Source organism: Planococcus citri, chromosome 2 (genome assembly GCF_950023065.1).
Source record: "Planococcus citri chromosome 2, ihPlaCitr1.1, whole genome shotgun sequence".
In the NCBI taxonomy this organism is placed as follows: domain Eukaryota; kingdom Metazoa; phylum Arthropoda; class Insecta; order Hemiptera; family Pseudococcidae; genus Planococcus; species Planococcus citri.
The window spans coordinates 21,471,781-21,490,535 of NC_088678.1; the positions used below are offsets into that span (position 1 = coordinate 21,471,781).

Sequence of the window (18,755 nt, forward strand, 5' to 3'; positions counted from 1 at the left end):
CTTTCTAGGTCAATTTGGTAAAATTTTGATTTTTTTCTCACATTTTGGCCAAAATTTGATTTTTGAAAATTCACCAAAAATCGAAAAAGACACTTTAGCACTTGAAATTTTGACAGGTGATGAATTTTTGCCTGCTCTTTCGATCTACCTTTGTACAGTTTAAACAATTTTACGCTGGTCCTATGGTGGAACGCAAAATCTGCGATTTCGGTTGACTTAGTAATCAAAATGTCCGCTGTTTTGTAAATAGGGTCACTTTTTTTTTTAGAACAAGGGCTAGAAATGCTCTTTAGGACTCCCCCTTTAAGAAAAAAGTTGTCCCGGAGGATCGGCAGGGGGCGCAAGTGATCCTGATGCGGGCCCCTCGACTAAATGAAAATCTCCCATTTGGAACCAAAAAAAAAGTGTTTGGGTAATTCAATCTAAAATCCTCCAATTTTAAGTACCTATTATTTCGATGACACGACCTTCAGCAGTTTTTACATCTGAAATTAAAATTTAAAAAATGAAATTTCAACGTCAAATTGTCAATGCAAGTTTTTCGAACCATTCAAACGATATTATGTAGACATACCTACGAGTCGTAGGTATATCGGAATGTACAATTAAGGAGAGGGAATAAAGGATAAATACACCCAAGTGCAAGGAGTGAGGGGAGAGGGGAAATGGAGCAATCACGAATCACTTCGTTTTATTTGCTGACATAAGAGTTATTTTTAAGTCGTGGATTTCCTTGAACTGTTTTTATGGACATTTTGGACACTTTGGTTTGATAAAACAGACAAAACTTTTTTCTTACCATCCATTTTTACTGTGGGTAGGTATAGGTATGCTTAAGTAAGCAAACACACTTCAGAAGAAATCATACAGGCAATTGACGTAATAGAAAATGAAAATACTGATTCATAAATTAATTGGAATACCTAACCTAATATACTTAAAGTGAAATCAGAACTGGGCAAATTCTTTTTGAGTCTGAGTCAACTCTTCAGAGGTAATTCAACTCTTTTTGCGAAAAGAGTTCAAATTCAACTCATTTACGAGTTCCTACTTACGATATACGTTAATAAAATCAAACTCGAATCGATGTCTCTTTTTTTAAAGGATTTGGTTGTTTTTCAACCCTCTTGACCAATTTTTGATAATTATTTGCCAATTCCATTGCACCTCGTACTGCTGAAGCATCATCAAAAAACTAGTGACAGAATTCAAAAATAAAAATTCAAAGTACCTAAGCCCAGAGGTGCAGTAGGCATTACCTTTCATTCTTTTTCAAAGAAATGCAAAATGTAAACAGCAGATCAACAATATCAACATCATCTATTGACAATAATCAGTAGAACTTCAATGTACCTATGTTTCTTCAATGTACAAACTGTAAAAATAAGTTTTAAATGTTTCGAGTACCTATTTTTTGTACGAATACTCGATGCACAAATGAAATAAAAAAAATATTATTAAGAATTATGTATACAGAAAATATACCGGAATGAGGATATACTCTAAATTAGATGTAGCTATCGAACGTTCTATACGAAGGTGTAGGTATGTTAGGTAGGTACTTGAGTTTTGAAGTAGGTATAAAAAGGTACTCAAATACTGGGTGGGTAAACAGATACTGCTACTAATTAAACACTATACCGTTAAAAATTCTAATGAATAACTCGACGCAATGCAAATATTTAGATATAGGTAATCTAATAAAGAAAATAATTACCTAAATGATTTTTCAGAACAAATCATGACGTACCTATTTAAAGTATGTATTTTTTTCTGTACGATAAAAAATAACTTGTACTCTTTAACAAAGCGGCCTGTTTATTTCATAATTAACATTTTGACTAGATGATTAAAAGAGAATATTACATATTATGTATAAATATTAAACAATTAATTAATGCTTAAAACAATATAATAATAATCGTTTAACATTTATAATTCACACAAGGTAATAAGGTGATAAATAATGTATAATAAAGAAACCCTATAAATGTTTTTTTTTGTTATCGAAATTATGGCTAAAAAAAATTATACAATTAAGAGTTATAATCGGGGGTAAAATGAAAACGCATTATTATCTCGTTCGCGAATAGACTTATTGTGCCATAAACCTAGGCATTAGATTCCTTCAACTGCTGCAATCTTTGCAACTGATGCGGTTCCAACTGTTCCGGTACAACTTGTGGGTAACTAGGCGCAGTTGGCGATTTATCTTCGCAGTCTTCCTTGTATCTCGAAGTAGTGATTTCCTCTTGTTCTTTTTCTTCTTCTTCGGGTTCTTCGATGATGGTGGTTGGATAATCGACGACATCGTTTAGCGTCGCGTCGTAAAGGGGTGGCTCGGCTTCGTTAATTTCGCCGGCCGATTTACGCCGTTCCAAGTTGACAGCAGCAATTGACATTTGTGAATCATCAGGAGCCGGATTAGGAGGGAAGCTTTTATCCGCGAAATCTGAACTAGGTGTCGGAGCTGTGATTACGATTTGAGTGACGCCCAAATTGAAATCACCCGACGGATCGTCCGCTGCTTCGTCCTTGTCATCTGGATCGTCATCACCGATTTCCTGGACGTCAACGGAAGGTATATCTCCATCCTGTGATAGAGAATAAGGTTGCATCGTGTGATAAAAATGATATTCCATTTGCAATAATGATAAACCATCGTATGGTTAGAATATTAAATTAATGTAAGTAATAAAGTAAGTATAGGTATCGAAATTTGGTATAACTATATTCGTACCTGCGTACTTCCATCGTCGCACACTATATTTATACTTATATCTGGTACCGATGTTCTTGGTAGATCGGCTACTGCGGTTCCCGAAAGAGCAGCGTTAAAAATAATTAGGCATTAGTTGAAATTATTAATTTACACCTTTGATACCAATCATCGATGTTTCGTGTATTTTTGAAGCAGCTACTCGACGTAATGAATTCGCCTAATTATACAATCTATACGTAAATAGGTCATCATAATGTCTTTCTTCCCGTAATGAATATGGGTATAGGTACTTAAAATTTAAAAAGAACATAAATAGCAACGTTTTTGTTATCTATTTGATAATTGCTCTGGTACATCTTACTAGTTGGTTTTCTGTCAGGTCATTCAATGTCAAATTAGCGAGATTTTCCCCCAAGTTTGACTTTATTTGAGCAATTAGAACAGGCTCCCAGGTCATAAAATGTAAAAATCACCATCCTGCTGAAACTTATAAATAAAAATGTCTGGCCTACCAGCTGAAAATCCAGTTTTCTGACTCTGGAAGGAAAAGTCAAATGGGTTTGGAAGGCTGAAACCTGCAAAAGGCACTTGGGGTACATCCTCCCAATGTACTGTGAAAATTTGGACCCTCTAGGTCAATTTGGAGGAGATGCAGGCTTTCCTAAAGGTCGAAAAACACATAAAATAGCCAAAAAATCACTTTTTTGATCCTGGAGAGAGGTCGAATAGGCTTGGAAGGTTGTAACCTGCAAAATACACTCAAGTGGCACCATCCCATTGTATTCTGGACATTGGGGCTCCTTAGGTCAATTTTAAGAGTGGGGTGGGGTCAAAAATAGGGTCATAATCAGGGGTTTTCCATCTTAAATGGGGTGGGGATGACCTAGGAAGCTGAAATTTGGATATGTTGTTCACAATGGCGATACTCACCAATGGTATGAATTTGGACTCTTTTCATCAATTTGGGGCTAAATTATGCTTTTCCAAAAAAATGACCTTTCTGTAATTTTCAACTTTGACCCTTCCAACTGCAGAGGTCAATTCTAGCTTTCCAGAGAACCCCATTCCCCAATTTTGACTCTATTTGATCATTTAGAACAGGCTCCAGGTCATAAAAAGTAAAAATCACTATCGTGCTGAAACTTATAAATAAAAAAGTCTGGCCTACCGGCTGAAAATCCAGTTTTTTAACTCTGGAAGGAAGTCAAATGGGTTTGGAACGCTGAAACCTGCAAAAGACACTTGGGGTACATCCTCCCAATGTACTGTGAAAATTTGAACCCTCTAGGTCAATTTGAAAGAGCTACAGGAAGTTCTAAAAGTTGAAAAAAAACATTGAAAATAGCTGAAAAATTCACTTTTCTCACCCTGGAGAGGGGTCAAATGGGTTTGGAAGGCTGAAACCAGCAAAAGGCACTTCTAATACATCCTCCCAATGTACTGTGAAAATTTGGACCCTCTAGGTCAATTTGGAGGGGCTGTAGGCTTTCCTAAAGGTCGAAAAACATGTAAAATAGCCAAAACAATCCACTTTCTTGACCCTGGAGAAGGATCAAATAGGGTTAGAAGGTTGAAACCTGCAAAAGGCACTTTGGGTACATCCTCCCAATGTATTGTGAAAATTTGGACGTTCTAGGCCAATTTGGGGAGGCTGTAGCCTTTATAAAGGTTGAAAAACACGTAATAACCAAAAAAATCCACTTTTTGACCCTGGACTGGGGGTCAAATTGGGTTGGAAGGTTGAAACCTGCAAAATACAATCAAGTGGCACCATTCCATTGTATACTGGGCATTGGGGCTCCTTAGATCAATTTTAAGAGTGGGGTGGGGTCAAAAATAGGGTCAAAATCAGGTTTTTTCCACCTTAAATGGGGTGGGGATGATCTAGGAAGCTGAAATTTGGATATGTTGATCACAATGGTAATACTCACTAGTGGTATGAATTTGAACTCTTTTCATTAATTTGAGGCCAAGTTGTGCTTCTCCAAAAAAATGACCTTTCTGTAATTTTCAACTTTGACCCTTCCAACTGCAGGGGCCAATTTTAGTATCCAAGAGAACCCCATTCCCCAAGTTTGAATTTATTTGATCAATTAGAACAGGCTCCAGGTCATCAAATGTAAAAATCACCATCGTGCTGAAACTTATAAATAAAAATATCTGGCCTACCGCAAATAGCCCCATTTTTTACAAAAATTTGGCTAAAAAGTAGTTAAAATTAGTTTAACTTCACTCAACATACTTCTCATTTTTTTAATCATTTTTTGAATGCTTTTACACAAATTTTTTGAAAATGATATGGTGTAAAATTGATGAAAAGAAGTCTGTTTGGGCCCTTTTTAGGGAAACGAATTGTATTTTCTGATAATCTTTATCATTTTAAAAATCAAGAATACGAAAAAATGCCACCTAAATTTTTTAATACGAACGTCGATCAGCAAAAAAAGTTGTACTTGGGTCCTGGGGTAATTTCTTTAGAATTTTTGAGCATTGACGCAATGGAGAAATTGAAATGCCATTTTTGGACTTTTCCAGCTAATTTTTGGTGCTTAAAAAATTGGCAACACTGGAACTTTGCGGTATCAATATTTTCTGCAAAATTTTGAGTACCCCTATCTTCCTTGCAAATCGAGGTCTATTAACATAAAAAATATTCAATAAAATCATCGATTCCGATTGCAAAAATTTTGGAGATTTGACCTTGAATGACCCTGTTCTGACGGGAAGGCATTCAAACTGACACAAAAATTTTGAACTGGACAAAGCTAGGTCCAAAGAACATGTAGAAATACATCATTGGTTAAAATTTCAAGTGCTAGTGCATTTTTCGATTTTTGGTCAATTTTTGATAATCATGCAAAAGGCCTAAAAAAAAATGTGAAAAAATCAAAATTTTATCAAGTTGACCTATAAAATTTAAATTTGGAATGTAACCAATTTTTGACCTACTGAATCCATTGAAAACTGTTCAGAACCTTTTTGAGCAGTTTTGTAGTCTAAAGCAAATTTTTTTAAATTTTACCAAATGAAGTTGGAAAGCTAAAATTCACTATATACCCTAATTTTAACAAGGTGAGTTGACTGATAGTGACTTTTTGGAAATTCCAGTCTTCCAAAAAACGTCATAAAATCTGCTGAAATCAACTTAGCACGTATACTTGCAACTGGTGCTTGTTATTGACCCAACTTTTCGATCACGCACCATTTTTTTTAAATCAATGAGCGCCAGTTCACTTTTGTCCATCGATTCCATGCAATTAATTGAAAATTTGAAAAATTCACTGATCTGCTGTTGTTTTACGTATGACGACAGCCTTGTGTTTTCAAACCATTTTGAAACCTTCGGCGACTTTTTGAAAATTTATGCTTTTCAAAATAGGTACCTACCCAATAAAATCTTTGATTTCCGGACAAATTTCATTGCATGTTTTGGGAAACTGGAATTTCCAAAAAGTTACTGAAGACTCCAGAACAGCTGGAAATCTCCTCCAGTCGACTTAGCATTATGGGGAACCATTGAATTTCAGCGTTCCAACTTTATTAGGTGAAATTTTATTGATAGGTATATATCAACCTTCAAAAATCTGCTGGAGGCTCCAAAATTGCTCAGAACGGTTCGAAACCGTTTGCAACCAATTTGGCAAATCAAAAATAGGGTGTATTTCAAATTTCAGATTTTTATAGTTCAATTTGGTAGGTACCTACTATCTAAAATTTTGATTTTAACATGGATATGTTTTTTGCCGGGGGGGGGGCATTCCAAAATTTGCGTGACTTTCAAAAACTCGGTCAAAATTTTCATGAATTTTTGATATTATGTCAGGACAAATAGAAAAAAAAATACAATCACCCCAATTCTTGACATTAAGCAAAAAACATGTTCACGATTTGATAATAATTTTCCTCGTTTTTCTCATTTTTGGCTTATGTCTGATTTTCGAAAAATTTGCCAAAAAATTGAAAAATGCATTACAGCCTCAGAAATTTTGTCTAGTGATATATTTTAGCACGTTCTTTTGATCTATAGCTCCATCCAGCTCAAAAAATTTTGTACCAGTTTGAACACCTGCCTTATGACTGGTTTAAAATCAACTCGATAAACGATGATTTTCAAACAATGGAAAATTTTTTTGCGATAAAACGTTCGTACAACTTTTAAATATTTCACCTGTTATCGCTGGAGGTTCTGGAGGAGGTGGAGGTGGTAGATCAGGAGGAGCTTGGTCATCATCAAATTGAGTATTGTACAGTTTGTGCTGATTGTCTGATATCTTGTCGAAGGCGAATTTTTCCGAAGAATTGCCTAAACGTCATCGTAAAAATATAATTAACTTACAACCTAAACATCAAAAGAAGGTAGGTAGGTACTTGAAAAAGGTACAAAAAATCACAAACCTTGTTCAGCAGTTTGATCGAATGGAAAAGCACCGGGTGGTTGAGCCGAGGAACTTGTACCGGAGTCGGTAATTAAATGCTCCTCCGGTACATCTGGAGGAGTATAAACTGGAGGAGCTGAGTCTGGTACTATCTCGCCATCCTTTTCAAGAAAAATCATCATGAGATATCATGGTAAGTACAATTATGAGCCAATCTATAAATCAGCATCTACGAGTATCAGAACTTTGAACCTACTTCATCGTAATTTAACGGATGCCCATGTCTATTACATTCTTGAACGACCAACGAAGGAAACAGTCCTTTTCTTCCTTCAAATTCTCCTTCCCACCAACCATCGTCGATACCATCGTGGACAATTTTACGAAGCACTTTGATAATTTGCCCTTCAGCGAACGTAAGCTCATCTTCGGCAGTACCCTCGTAATCGTACAAAGCAACGCAGTAATCCCCATGATCATCGTAAGATGGCGGTTCGTAGGAAGATGGATATTCACCTATGTACAATAAAAATCATTCGTGTAATTTGTTTGTTTGTTTTTTTTTTTTTTCGTTAAATTTTCAAGTAGGTATTTTTAGGAGTAAGATACTGACTAGCAACCGGAGGCACGAACGTGGTCACTTGATCGGAATCTAAATGCTGTACGGCCATATCCAGATACGCGTCGGCTTCGTAATTGTCAATGGCTGCGGTGCCGTCATCGTTCGAGTCAACGGTGTAATCGACAGAAGAGAATGATATTTGGGGAGGTAGATGAGAAGCTGTATCCGCATGTAGGGCTTCTTCGTGGTCAACCGGCTCTTCTTCGGTGCCGGTGAATGAATCTAGATATGTGCACGGTACGAAACCTTCGCGTCCTGAGCTGTTACGAGCTCTGAGCCAACCATCTCCGTCACCTTCGCCGAGTATTTCCAGTTCTTCGTTCGCTACGATGGTTAACTCGTCTGGATTTTGAGCCTGGAAAATAAAAATTATACTATTATATAGACATTATTAGCAAAGTCCTGCTAGACATGGTCCTCCAATTCCGCTCAATTTTTTTTTCCTCAGGATTTCCCCAAGATGATCTAGTGAAGTGCCTAAATAGGTACCAATACATTTCTGTCCAATTGGGTCGTAATTTCTATGCATCTGCAATTTCTTAAAATGTCAAACAATGGCTTGTCTGCTATCCTCGCAAGAGGTCATTAACCTTTGTCAGTCTACGTTTTTCGGATAGGTATATCGCCGAGATGAAGGGTCAGAGGGAAAAAAGTGATTGAACTGAAATTATTCTACGTCACAGCTATAAACATGACCAGTTCAGTTAGAATATATTTTTCGATTTTTGGCGAATTTTTGAAAATCAAGTTTAGGCCAAAAATGAGAAAAAAATCAAAATTTTACCAAATTGAGCTATAAAGCTGAAATTTGGGACATACCCTATTTTCGACCTGCCAAATCGATTGGAAACGATTTCAAACCGTTTTGAACAGTTCTGGAGTCTCCAGCACATTTTTGAAACTTGCAATTTCTACAAAATTTCATCAGATGGAGTTGGCTGGCCAAAAGTTGATTTGGATAGATTTTGTGACATTTTTTGAAAAAATATAAGTTTCTAAAAATCTGCTGGAGACTCCAAAACGGATTGAAACTGCCTGTGATTCACCTCAGAATAGTGTCAAAAATAGGGTGTCTCTGTTTGATAAATTTTTATGGAAATTTCGAGCATTGAAAAATCTGCTGGAGGCTCTAAAACGACTTGAAATCTACTTTGTAAATTTTTATGGAAATTTCGAGCATTGAAATATCTACTGGAGGCTCCAGTAATTTCCAAAAAGTCGCTGGAGGCTCCAAAATGACTTGAAATCCACTTGCGGTCGACTCCCTAGCGTATTGAAATTAGTTCACAGAATGAATTTTAGCTTTCCAACTGATTTTGATGAAATTTAGTGGAAATTTCAAGTTTCAAAAATCTACTGGAGGCTCCAAGAATTTTCAAAATGTTGCTGGTGGCCACAAAATGACTCATACCCACCAGCAGTCGATTTAATAGCATGTTTAAATTGGATTGCAGCGTAAATTTCCGTTTTCCAACTTCATTTGATAAAATTTTGTGGAAATTTGAAGTTTCAAAAATGTGCTGGAGGCTCCAGAACTGCTCAAAACGGGTTGAAATCGTTTCCAATCGATTTGGCAGGTCGAGAATAGAGTATGTACTAAATTTAAGCTTTATAGCTCGATTTGGTAAAATTTTGAGTTTTTTCCCATTTTTGGCCTAAATTTGATTTTAAAAAATTCACCAAAAATCGAAAAATATATTTTAACTGAACTGGTCATGCTTATAAAAACCTGTATCGACAAAGGTTAATGACCTCTTGCGGGGTGCAACTTTTGATAGGTTGTTTTAGAGACCTTTATCCAAACAAATAATGTAAAATTCTGCTTTCCCTCAATTTTTTCGAGGTTTGGCTAAAAATTTTTCTAAAATGACTGGACTAAAATTGACTTAGAAAGTCAAAGTTAAGTATACCTACACAAGCTATTCTTGATCTCCCCCCCCCCCGTTTCAGAGTAGGTACTACATATAAAAACGGTCCAAAAATTGAAAAAATCTCCCATCGGCTTAAATAAACTGCTCAAATTGTTTCAAAACTGTTTCCAATCGATTTGAGAAATCAAAAATGAGGAGATTTGTCTTAGTACGTAAGTACAGGGTGCCCAGAAATATCGAGCACCCCTAAGAAAGTTTTCTACTAAAATACTTTGGTTGGTCACGGTGAATGATAATAATAATAGCACATGATTGGTTGTTGGACTGGAGAGATAACATTCCACCAATCATACGCATCTACATATTTCACGTTGCCAACCTATATTTTTAATGAAAAACTTTCTTAGGGGTGCTCGATATTTCTGGGCACCCTGTACCAAATTTCAAGTTTTCTGTAGGTCAATTTGGTAAAATACTGATTTTTTTCGTATTTTTGGAAAAGATTTTCAAAAATTTCTCGGATTTAAAATTTTTTTAAAATTACACTGAAAACTAGGATACTTTTTTTTAGGTTATTTTTAGAAAAAATCAAGTAAAGTTGCTAATATTGATTTTTATCAATTCAAAAATGTCGGATTCAACATTGGTATGTACTTACTTATTGGCTTATTTTTGTGATTTAATCATTCTGACCCACCCCCCCCCCCCGACCCTGCCCTAAAAATAATAAAAAATTGAAAATGACCTGTGACATGTTTGTAAGGTTTTCAAGGGCACTAAGTTCAAAAATCCTTGCACCCCCCCCCCATCCCGCATTTTGAGAAAAGTTCACAAATTATAAAAATTTTAAATTTTAAATTTGAGCAGCCCCCCCCCCAAAAAAACTCAAAATATCCACCAGATCAACTCGAACGTAGTTGACTGCATTGGTAACGCCTGCAATCGTACAAATATGCAATTTGTATAGGTTCAACGATAACATAATTGCCTATTTTCACCAAATAAGGAAGAAGAGAAAGTTCTCATCGGGTAGTAAGTCTATCGAAAAATCTCCCAGGCTCCAAAAATAGGTAATTGATTAAAAGCTTTTGAAAAAAAATCTCAATCAGTCGAGCACTGTCACGCAAATGTTTCCATATTTACCGTGTAATTATACAGAACGGTACACTTGAACGGCGTTTCGAACTCTTCGTACGAGGTATTCTGCAAATTCTCATCTTCCGGTTTATAAATGGTAGCCGCAGGTGTATCTCCAGCCGAAGTCGAATCATTCGTATCCCAGCTAGCTTCCAATTGCTTGAAAACATCTTCGGAACGTGAAACTGCAGTGCACAAGGTACAATAAAAACGATATAAAGCCGGGCACATGTACCATAATATAAAACATAACTTTCACGACGATATCCTTTTAAAACCCCATCTCAAAAAGAAAAGGATTTCGAAAAAACCGATAAAATTTATGACTTAGGACGAATCAACAAATAATAAAAACTTACGATTGTACGGCGTATATGAACTTGTACCCCCACCGCTGTCTTCTTCGACAGAGGCGGTTTTCTCGGCCGCTTTATACGATACGGTTTCTTCTTCGGAAGAATATGTTCCCTCTTCGGGCTCTTTTCTAACCGATTCGGATACAGAAAGCTGGCGCTAGATAATAAAATCGCATCGCGTTAAATTTAGAAAATTATATGATTTTTAATAACGCTTCTTTGCGGGTTTATTAAACGCGAAATTATAATCAATTTTGTACCGCTTCTTCGCTTTTGAATTCTTCTTCCTCCAAATCCATACTGGCGTTTATTTCGTCTTCTAATTTCTTGACTAGATCTCTGACGTTATCTGGAAATTATAATGCGGAAAGAATGAATGAAAAAGTTTAAGATTCAATACTAAATCCACCCCCCCCCCATTTTTAAGGCCTGCAGCAAAAAGTGGTCTTCCAAAAATAAGTATAGGTATCCCTACCTTCATTTGATCTCTTCAACAATTCCACCTTAGCTTCAGTTTTAACTCTAAGTACCTGTCAACAGAACGTTTAATATTTATTACAAAAAATTTCACAAAAATGCAAGGTGATGATAAAATGTAGAACCGAAGAATCACGATCTTACTTCTGATTTACGAATAGCTTCGTGTAATTCTTCAATTTTTGTATCAATATCGGGTCCACTCGGGTCAGATGGATCGACCTAAACAAAATCCAAGTAAATTAATAGCTCAAAGGGTACATTTATAAACACTAGGGATCGTTTGTTGATAATTCAACACGCAATATTTATGTTGAAAAAAAAATCTCCCCGTCTGATTTAATTACCGGAGAGAGAGGGGACGATCGTGGTTTTTTTTCGTGACCGGAAATTGTGCCACACAAAATATAATACGTACTTTTTCTCCCTGTTCTCGTAGAATGCACAGGTTTTGGATGCGTCTGGTGTTCGTTCTTACACTTCGTTTTTCGCGAGCTACGATTTCCAGCCATTCTTTAACTTCGTCCGAAATAGATTGGACTGCGTTGTTACCGTAGCCGAGGGTTACGTAGTCTATGGAGTCATTGTCGCAGGCTTCGAAGTCGTACTGGATGTGTTGTTTTAGAACAGGGTAGTAGAGATAGAGGCATTGCAAGTTGTACTCTCTGGTAAGCTGGAAGATCGAATTCGAAATTACAGAGCAATAAAATTAGAGTAAGTAGGTCAAAAAAATTACGAAAAAGTTTATTAATATTTTGGAAACAGGGAATCAAAAATAAAAATACTGGTTACCTAAGTAATCTTTTTTTTTTAGAATTTTCAAAATTGAAAACATCTCAACAAAAATGCAGAAAAATATACAATCAGTTGTAGCTTTCTGTAGTTTCAACGTCGTAAAAATTGCAACGTAAGAAATGATTAGTCTATAAGAAAAAAATACTTTTCTTCTTTCCTTATCAATAAAAAAAAAAGAAAGAAAAAGATGATACGTATTAAAACAAAATTAAAATTATAAAATTTAGAAAAAATCACAACATTCCAGTTTCAACTTCAAGTAAAAAGTTTTTTTTTTTTAAATTTCAAAACATATTTCATCACTGGACCATTTTTTTCCTTTACTTTTGAAAACCTTTACAAAAACAAAATAAAACCCTACATATACTTTGTTGGTTTGTTGCATAGGCTATTCGTTAGTTAACAAGGAAAAATACACTACAATTACGTATAATTAATTCAAACGAATTTTCTCGCATTTTTATTGCCATTTAGAAAATGAAGTAATTGTTATAATAGCATTTTCCTTTTTCACCGCGTTATGCCTTTTATTTGCTATAAATCTCTTCCGCGTCATTACTTCCTTAATCGATCGGTTACTCTATTGCGAGGAAAATAATGTAGGTAACGTTCAAAAGTTGCCTAATCGCTGCCTAATTATTATATCTGTTTACTTAGCCATTAGTTCATAGGCAAATTAACTAACATCTAATTTTTATCATCGTGGCTTAAAAAAAAAAATCGTGTTTGGCGGGGGGGGGGCTCGCATAAGGATCACTTACACCTCCCTGCCGATCCTCCGGGACAACTTTTTTCTTAAAGGAGGAGTCCTAAGGAACATTTCTAGCCCTTTTTCTCAAAAAAAAGTGGCCCTACTTACAACATGGCGGCCATTTTGATTGACAGGTCAGCCAAAATCGCAGATTTTGCGTTCCAACATAGGACTAGCATAACATTTTTTAAACCGTACAAAGGTAGATCGAAAGATCAGGCAAAAATTCATCACCTGTGTTAAAATTTCAAGTGCTAAAGTGCCTTTTTCGATTTTTGGTGAATTTTCAAAAATCAAATTTTGGCCAAAATGTGAGAAAAAAATCAAAATTTTACCAAATTGACTTAGAAAGCTGAAATTTGAGATACACCCGATTTTCGACCTGCCAAATTGATTGGAAACGATTTTAAATCGTTTTGAACAGTTCTGAAGCCTCCAGCACATTTTTTAAACTTCAAATTTCCACAAAATGTCAACAAATGAAGTTGGAAAGCGGAAATTCACGCTGCAATCCAATTTAAGCACGCTATTAAATCGAATGATTGTGGGTATGAGTCATTTTGTGGCCACCAGCAACTTTTTGAAAATTCTTGGAGCCTCCAGTAAATTTTTGAAACTTGAAATTTCCACTAAATTTCATCAAAAGCAGTTGGAAAGCTGAAATTCATTCTGTGAACTAATTTCAATACGCTAGGGAGTCGACTGCAAGTGGATTTCAAGTCATTTTAGAGCCTCCAGCGACTTTTTGAAAATTACTGGAGCCTCGAGTAGATATTTCAATGCTCGAAATTTCCATAAAAATTTACCAAACAGAGTTGGAAATCCAAGATTCACTGTGTACTCCAATTTCAATACGCCATCAAATCGACTTCAGGTTGGTTCAAGTCATTTTTGAGTCTCCAGCGACTTTTCGAAAATTTCTAGAGCCTCCAATAGATTTTAGAAAATTAAAATTTCATAATAAGCAGTTGGAAAGCTAAAATTCATTCTGTAAACTAATTTCAATACTCTATAAAGTCGACTACCAGTAGATTTCATGTCGTTTTAGAGCCTCCAGCGACTTTTTAGAAATTACCGGAGCCTCCAGCAGATTTTTGAAACTCGAAATTCTCACAAAATTTCATCAAATAGAGTTGGAAAGCTGAAATTAATTCTGCAAACTAATTTCAATACTCTATGAAGTCGACTGCAGGTAAATTTCAAGTTGTTTTGGAGCCTCCAGCGATTTTTTGAAAATTACTGGAGCCTCCAGTAAATTTTTGAAACTTGAAATTTCCCCAAAATTTCATCAAAATGGAGATGGAAAGCTGAAATTAACCACGCACTCCAATTTTAACACCCTCTGAAGACGACTTCAGGTGGGTTCAAGTGATTTAGGAGCCTCCAGTGACTTTTTGAAAGGTTTCATGGCGTTTTGAGGAGAATTGAAAGTTCCAAAAAGTAGCTGGAAGGTTCAAAACCACTTGAAACCACGATGCAGTCGACTTCATAATTATTATTGTATTGAAATTAGTTGTAGAGTAAATTTCGGATTGCTAACCACATTTGATGAAATTTTGAGAAATTTCAAGTTTCAAAAATCTACTGGAGGCTCCAGTAATTTTCAAAAAATCGCTGGAGGCTCCAAAACGACTTGGAATTCACCTGCAGTCGACTTCATAGCGTATTGAAATTAGTTTGCAGAATTAATTTCGGCTTTCCAATTCCATTTGATGAAATTTTGTGAGAATTTCAAGTTTCAAAAATCTACTGGAGGCTCCAGTAATTTCCAAAAAATCGCTGGAGGCTCCAAAACGACTTGAAATTCACCTGCAGTCGACTTCATAGCGTATTGAAATTAGTTTACAGAATTAATTTCGGCTTTCCAACTCCATTTGATGAAATTTTGTGAGAATTTTAAGTTTCAAAAAATAATCTGCTAGAGGCTTCAGAACTGATCAAAACGGTTTGAAACAGTTTCCAATCGACTTGGTAGGTCGACAATAGGGTATCCCAAATTTCAGCTTTGTAGGCCAATTTGGTAAAAATTTTGATTTTTTTCTCACATTTTGGCCAAAATTTGACTTTTGAAAAGCACTTTAGCATTCGAAATTTCGAAAGGTGATGAAGTTTTGCCTGCTAATTCGATCTACCTTTGTACGGTTTAAAAATTTGTATGCTAGTCCTATGTTGGAATGCAAAATCTGCGATTTCGGCTGACCTGTCAATCAAAATGGCCGCCATTTTGTAAGTAGGGCCACTTTTTTTTTGAGGACAAGGGCTATAGAAATGTTCCTTAGGACTCCCCCTTTAAGAAAAAAGTTGTCCCGGAGGATCGGCAGGGGGTGCAAGTGATTCTTATGCGGGCTCCCTGACATGTGTAGAGGAAACGAATACAGACCTGTTGAGATTGATCTCGCACTTTGGTGAAGCTGCTTTGCTGAGCACTACAGGTTATTAATTCGGCTCTACCGAGTAATGTAAAATATTCTTGTACTTTTTCATACACCCCGCTTTCCATTGTCTGTCAAATTAAATACCATTTTGGAGGATTACTTATAGGATTAGTTCACATATAGAAAGAAGAAAAATAATACGCCAAAAAATACCTGCATAATGGTTTGTAAATCATTCACAAAGTATCTGGTCTGATGAGCATTAGCTGCAGCTAAACTAAGCAAATAATCATTTCGAGCACCTACAGATTTATCATCCATTTGTTCTCGTTTTGCAGAAACCTTGATAACAAAAAAAAAAAAAAAAAATACAACAATAGCTATAGTAGTTATGACGTATCGGAAACAAAGAATACGAAGTCTTGGATATTCACCTTAGCGCTGCTTTTCTGTAACGTTGATAACGACTGGAAAAATGATCCTTTCTTTCGTTTTAATCTGCAAGTGAAAAACAAGACGATGAGGGTTTTTATTCGTTGCAAGTTTATATTTAAACGTTCCGTTTGAAAAAGAAAAAAAAACAACAAAAAATCAATATCACCTTTAGGAAGAAGCACGCATTGAAAAAAGATCATATTGTTTTTGTATAATTTTTCGCTTCAAAAGGTAGGTATTTTTATACATAGCGAACAATGAAGTATATAAAAGCCAGATCGATACGCGGAGCAACAATTACCGTAGGTTCACTTAGCATTGATTTTTCGGTCGCTTTTAAACCTAAAATACATATTTCCACCTATTGAATAATTACCTCGCTTCGATATCTTTTGCTTTATCTCGTACATCGTGGGCGCAGTGTTCTTCGTCGAAGTAGACTTTTTTAGTTTTCTCAACGTCTTGTACTGTTCCCTGAACTTCTTTTTGAATCGATGCTAGCAAATCAACGCACTGTAACATTTGTAGGTAAATCGTTTAACCATCGATTAAAATTGATAAGCGAAACTATTCAATTTGAGAATACAGATAGGTAAGTCTAAAAGTGGTACCTTTTTGGTAGCTTGTAGTTTTTGTATCCTTAAGATTTTTGCATCGTCAGCGATTTGTTGTAGGTAAACTTCTATTGCTGCCAGTCTTGCTTTGGAAAGCTTCTCATTTTCTTCAAGAACAGTTCTCCAAACACTCCACATGTTCCTGTATGGGAATAAAATCGATAAATAACGAAACACCGAACAGTACAGTACACGTAAAGATGATAATATCTTGAAATCGTTTCGCGTTACCATCTTTCATCACTTCCTTCGGTCTTCAAATCGGGAATATTTGTAGTAATTTTCTTATTTAAATACACTGAGGTGATTTTCAATAAAGCCTAAATTCCAGAAACATAATCAATATCGTCCCATAAAATCGGACTAAGCTAGATAGATATAGGTATAAACCATACAAACCTCGCAGTAGGATTTCTCCAGTGCGGATTTCTTTATCATAAAGCTCCTGAAAAAAAAACCACATCGTTATCAGTAAAACAGATATAACTTTTATTTTAATTCAACTAGGCATTGCTCACGATGAATGAAGGTAAACCTAGTAGACTCACCTTAAATCCTCCAAAAGTTCGCATTCTGTTTGATTTTTAACTTGAAGTTTGGCGATTTGTTCGGTATGCAGAGTTTTCAAAAATTTCACCGAACTTCCCTGTAAAATATCGAGTCACGATTTGAATGAAAACCTCGTGTTTAAATAAAAGCCACTTTTTATACTCGAATACTTATATGGACTGTAAACACAACTTACTTTTCTGGGTGGTGGTTGCATTTTAATCTTTGCTTAGATGTATTAGAATAAGATATTGTTTGACGAATGAACACAACTCGATGAAGGTGAATAACTCGTCTCGACTCGCGAACATTATAATTTTACTTGAAAATATCCATCGATTTATACATAATCACATTTTATTACAATAATTTGTACGTCGATTCAACCCTACGAATAATCAACTTGCTCGGAAAAACTACGGAAGGGTAGTTAGGACAAATCCTTTTCGTTTACTTCGCAGCTTTCACGCACGACGAAAATAGGGGTTGTAAGATCAGTGTTACCACATTATGTAAATAAAATTAGCGAACGCTTTGCGTGGTGAATTTTTATGCTTCATTTGGTATTATGTTTATTCTCTCATTCAAATTCATAACACCAGAACTTTCAGTCAGCTTTCGCACAGCTGTACGTAATATGATTCTAGTACAACTTGACTAGTATCATTCCTGCGAAATGTTCTGTATACTTTTTGCATACGTATTTCACGTATTATAAAATCATCACCTACGTTTTTCTTTACGTAAGTATAAGTAGGTAGGTACATAAGAAAGCATATACGACGCGATGTTGAAAAAAATAAATTCCTCGTAATAAATACCTGTCAAAAAGCACACGACTATATAACGTGGGAGTTTCAATGGTTATTTATTTTGATGAAAATGTGTACCACATACATATTACTTTGTGTATGGCATATTACATTATTCGATTTATATATGCATCGTTGCGGTATTCATGTATACTTTGGAAAAATACCCTTTAGTATTGTTTCATCGTTGAAAAAGCGTAGTATATGGTTTAGTTGGTCACTCGAAAGAATTGATTTATTATTTCGAATTGATCAAGACACAGTAAACCGTGTGCCTCCCTTGATTAAACTTGAACGTGTTGACATGCTTTGAAGTTCGCTACACATGAAAGGAGGGGTAGACCTACGATAATACCTATAGGTACCTTTACTTTGATAAACCGAAAACTCAACCACCAATTATAATCTAATCAAACGTACGTAAGCGTTTAAAAATTCTCAGCGACCTTTACCACCTCTTACTTAGGTAGCTGAAAGTATCGCATTACCATCGTATCGCACAGTAATATTAGGTAGTATTACTTACATTTTAGATAAGAGCAGAGGACGCTATTACGAGGATAGGGAAGGTGTAATAATCTTGAATATAAATTTAGTTACGATGCTTTTTCACACGACAAAGGATGCAGAATGTCAGCCAATTAGTTGTACGTGGTTTTAAACTATGCGAAGCAACTTCCGGGTAAATGAGGTAAAATTACTCGAAATGAGGTAGGTAGTAGGCTATCATTTCACAGAGTACGGTAAGTAATTCGTATTCTTGAATGTATTTCGTGATGAGATCGTCTTAAGGTGTTGGAAATTTTCAAGATCATTTTTACCATTGAAGGAATTCGTTACTGTACACATTTTTATAATTATTT

General features: G+C 35.6%; 1 protein-coding gene across 3 annotated transcripts; it reads right to left on the reverse strand.

Annotated features, from left to right (window-relative positions):
• Positions 1-1,303: 1,303 nt before the first annotated feature.
• nwk (nervous wreck) lies at positions 1,304-17,532 on the reverse strand. 3 transcript variants are annotated; one of them, XM_065348971.1, is made up of 21 exons: positions 17,277-17,532; positions 17,080-17,177; positions 16,931-16,976; positions 16,763-16,851; positions 16,529-16,673; positions 16,294-16,430; positions 15,917-15,980; positions 15,696-15,824; positions 15,488-15,610; positions 11,980-12,234; positions 11,706-11,783; positions 11,560-11,614; positions 11,345-11,433; positions 11,088-11,241; positions 10,735-10,913; positions 7,712-8,075; positions 7,355-7,614; positions 7,118-7,259; positions 6,891-7,025; positions 2,741-2,808; positions 1,304-2,594 (listed from the first exon to the last, which is right to left on the reverse strand). In XM_065348971.1, exons 1-21 carry the CDS (start codon positions 17,295-17,297, stop codon positions 2,112-2,114), a joined length of 3,114 nt encoding a protein of 1,037 aa, XP_065205043.1. In that variant the 5' UTR covers positions 17,298-17,532; the 3' UTR covers positions 1,304-2,111. The 3 variants fall into 3 exon arrangements, with proteins under 3 accessions (XP_065205043.1, XP_065205042.1, XP_065205044.1); XM_065348970.1 differs by having other exon boundaries at positions 2,741-2,811; XM_065348972.1 differs by lacking the exon at positions 1,304-2,594 and having other exon boundaries at positions 2,807-2,939.
• Between the last annotated feature and the right edge of the window lie 1,223 nt (positions 17,533-18,755).

What these genes read in the sequence shown, in the direction of transcription:
- nwk (XM_065348970.1), bottom strand. Translation starts at nt 17,297, where the DNA reads ATGCAACCACCACCCAGAAAA. An exon ending in AACTACAAGCTACCAAAAAG is followed by an intron (nt 16,431 to 16,528) that starts GTACCACTTTTA and finishes CAAATGTTACAG; the next exon opens with TGCGTTGATTTGCTAGCATC. An exon ending in TACAGAAAAGCAGCGCTAAG is followed by an intron (nt 15,825 to 15,916) that starts GTGAATATCCAA and finishes TTTGTTATCAAG; the next exon opens with GTTTCTGCAAAACGAGAACA.